General features: G+C 15.4%; 1 protein-coding gene across 1 annotated transcript; it reads right to left on the reverse strand.

Moving 5' to 3' along the window:
• Positions 1–33: 33 nt before the first annotated feature.
• On the reverse strand, positions 34–2,330 carry PGAL8A_00146800 (conserved Plasmodium membrane protein, unknown function; the record flags this gene model as incomplete). Its single annotated transcript, XM_028675010.1, has 5 exons — positions 34–244; positions 404–483; positions 661–774; positions 940–1,047; positions 1,164–2,330. The coding sequence occupies 5 exons, from the start codon at positions 2,328–2,330 to the stop codon at positions 34–36; spliced, it is 1,680 nt and encodes a 559-aa protein (XP_028526584.1).
• Positions 2,331–2,689: the final 359 nt, after the last annotated feature.

Consider the following 2,689-nt stretch of genomic DNA (forward strand, 5'->3'; position numbering starts at 1 on the left):
AAAAAAAAAAAAAAAAAAAAAAAAAAAAATACATTATTTAAAAATTTTAATATCTTTGAAATCTTGTTGATTAAATTTTACTGATACATTACTTTCTAAATCGGCATCTTTATTTATATTAAAATATTTATAAGAAACAGAACGAGAAATGAAATCACATTTCTTAGGTAGCAAAAATAGAATAAAAGTGAGTAAATTAACTACTAAAATTAAATATAAAAATATATTTTTTGAATACAATAACCTAAAAAAAAAATATATATATATATTTATATATATATATATATATATATATATATATATTTATATATTTTTTTTATAATTAAATATTCGAAAGACATTTTCTTATTTAAAAAAAAAATCTTTCATATAATTCATAAAAAATAATATTAACATATGTTACCCAAAGAAGCCAAGATTTTTTAGAGTTAGATTAAAAAAGGAACTTGCATAAGTATAACTTGAGTATAAATAAAATATTTTCTGTAAAGTGTATTAATTAAAAAAATTAAAATATAAAATTAAATATTTTCTATTAAAAAATAGTGAAACAAAATATGTAAAAATTATTGAATAATAATATATTATCAAAAATGAGTAAATGAATATATATTCATAAAATAGACACGTTTTAAATTTTTCACTATTTTTTTTTTTTACTGTTGAAAATTCTGCTGCTCCTGAAGCAACAAAAAAAAAAAGGCATATATTCAAAAGTAAAGAATTTAAATATGTATCTTTTTTTTGTAAAGCAAAAATTAATCCTAAATTAAACTATTAAAAAAAAAAATTAAATTGATGTTACAAAATGTATCATTATTAATTAAAAATGCATTTCATTACATATATATTTATATATTATTTATATTTTATTTATATATTATTTATATTTTATTTATATTTTATTTATATTTTATTTATATTTTATTTTTTTTTTACTTTTGAACAAAAATAAATAAAACCAGATAATGCACAAATAAGCAAATAAGAATTTATCACTGTATAGGTTATCAATGAAAGTATAATTAAGTTATGTTTTACAAGTAACTATAAAAAGAAATTAAAATAAAATAGGAATAAAATAAAAATATTTACATAACATATTAAAAATAAGCTAGTAAGAAACAAAAAGAATATATATTTTCACCTAATTTTTAACTTACTACTAAAAATGTATCCAAAATTCTTAAGTTATCAAAAATATTATTATTTGTATTAAGAGAATTTAATAAAATATAAAAAATAATATGCATAATTATAGATATACTTAGGATTAAAAATATTATTCCTAATAATAATGTAAAAAAAGATAATATTCTTTTATTTGGATTATTATAAGATTCTAGTAAATTTTCATAATCTTTTTCTAATTTATATACTATATAGTTAAGAATTTTTTTTTCTCTATTATGTTTCATATATTTAAAAAATGACTTCATATAGTTCATTTTTTCCAGTTCTTCCTTTTCTTTTTGTAATCTTTCAGTTGTATATATTAATACTTTTGCTTTCCTATTAATTGATGATAATTCTCTTTTAAAATCTGCTTCTTTAATTTTTTTTTTTCTTTGCATAAATAACTTAACGTAATTCAAAGGAAATGTAATTAATCCAATTCCACAATAAAAAGAAAATAAAATATACCCAAGAAAAGACATAAATATAGTAATATAATCATTAAAACTTAATTCTATATTTATTTTAATTTTTGTTTTTTTTATGTTTTCACAATGATCAATATTTCTTATATTATATTTAAAAAAATTTTGTTTATATATATCTTTAATATATGAATACCATAATTTACAATCTTCTGCACCTAAACTTAATTTTAATTTTCTAAATGGTATATAAGTTAAAAAAATTAAGCAAAATGATAGTACAAAAAAAAATAGGGAAAATAGAAATACTTTTATAAAAAAAATTTTTAATTTTTTTTTAATTTCATTATTTTCCTTAAATTTTATAATTCCTTTAGTGCTTTTATTATTATTGCAACTTAATTTATCTGATTCTATATAAATAATTGTCAAAATAGGAGTTAAAAGAAAAATGTATGATAAACATAACCAGTAAAATATTCTATATAATACAAATATATTTAAATATTTTTTTAATTCTGATGATAAGTTATAATAAACATCAACTGGTAGTAATATTAAGATTGTCCAACCTAATATGAATCCAATAATAATAAAAAATTTTATTAAAAAATAAATAAAACGTTTTTTTTCTTCTTTATGACTATATATCATTAATAACCGTAATCCTATTATACCTGATATTGTTAAGTATCCAATGAAAAATATTAATAATATATAATGATCCATTATTGTTATTTTGAAAAATTTAAAAAAAACATAACAAAACAAAGTATAACCAAATATTATTCTTCTTTATGAAATTTTTCCTCTATAAGATAATTTTTTTTTTTTTTTTTTTAATTAAAATTTTTTCTTGATTTTCATAATTTTAATAAGCATTGAATGAATAAAATAAAAAAAAAGAAAATGCATTCTACACAAACAAGAAATAATAAAAAAAAAAAAAAAATACATAAATATTATAGGAAGAAAATTAATATATTATACATAAATAGCATATCTCATTTTCCATTGAAATATTCGTATACAATTATAGATTTTTTCAGTTAACAGTTTTTTTTTTTTTTTTTTTTTTTTTTTTTTTT

Source organism: Plasmodium gallinaceum (assembly GCF_900005855.1).
Source record: "Plasmodium gallinaceum strain 8A genome assembly, contig: PGAL8A_v1_65, whole genome shotgun sequence".
Lineage (NCBI taxonomy): Eukaryota > Apicomplexa > Aconoidasida > Haemosporida > Plasmodiidae > Plasmodium > Plasmodium gallinaceum.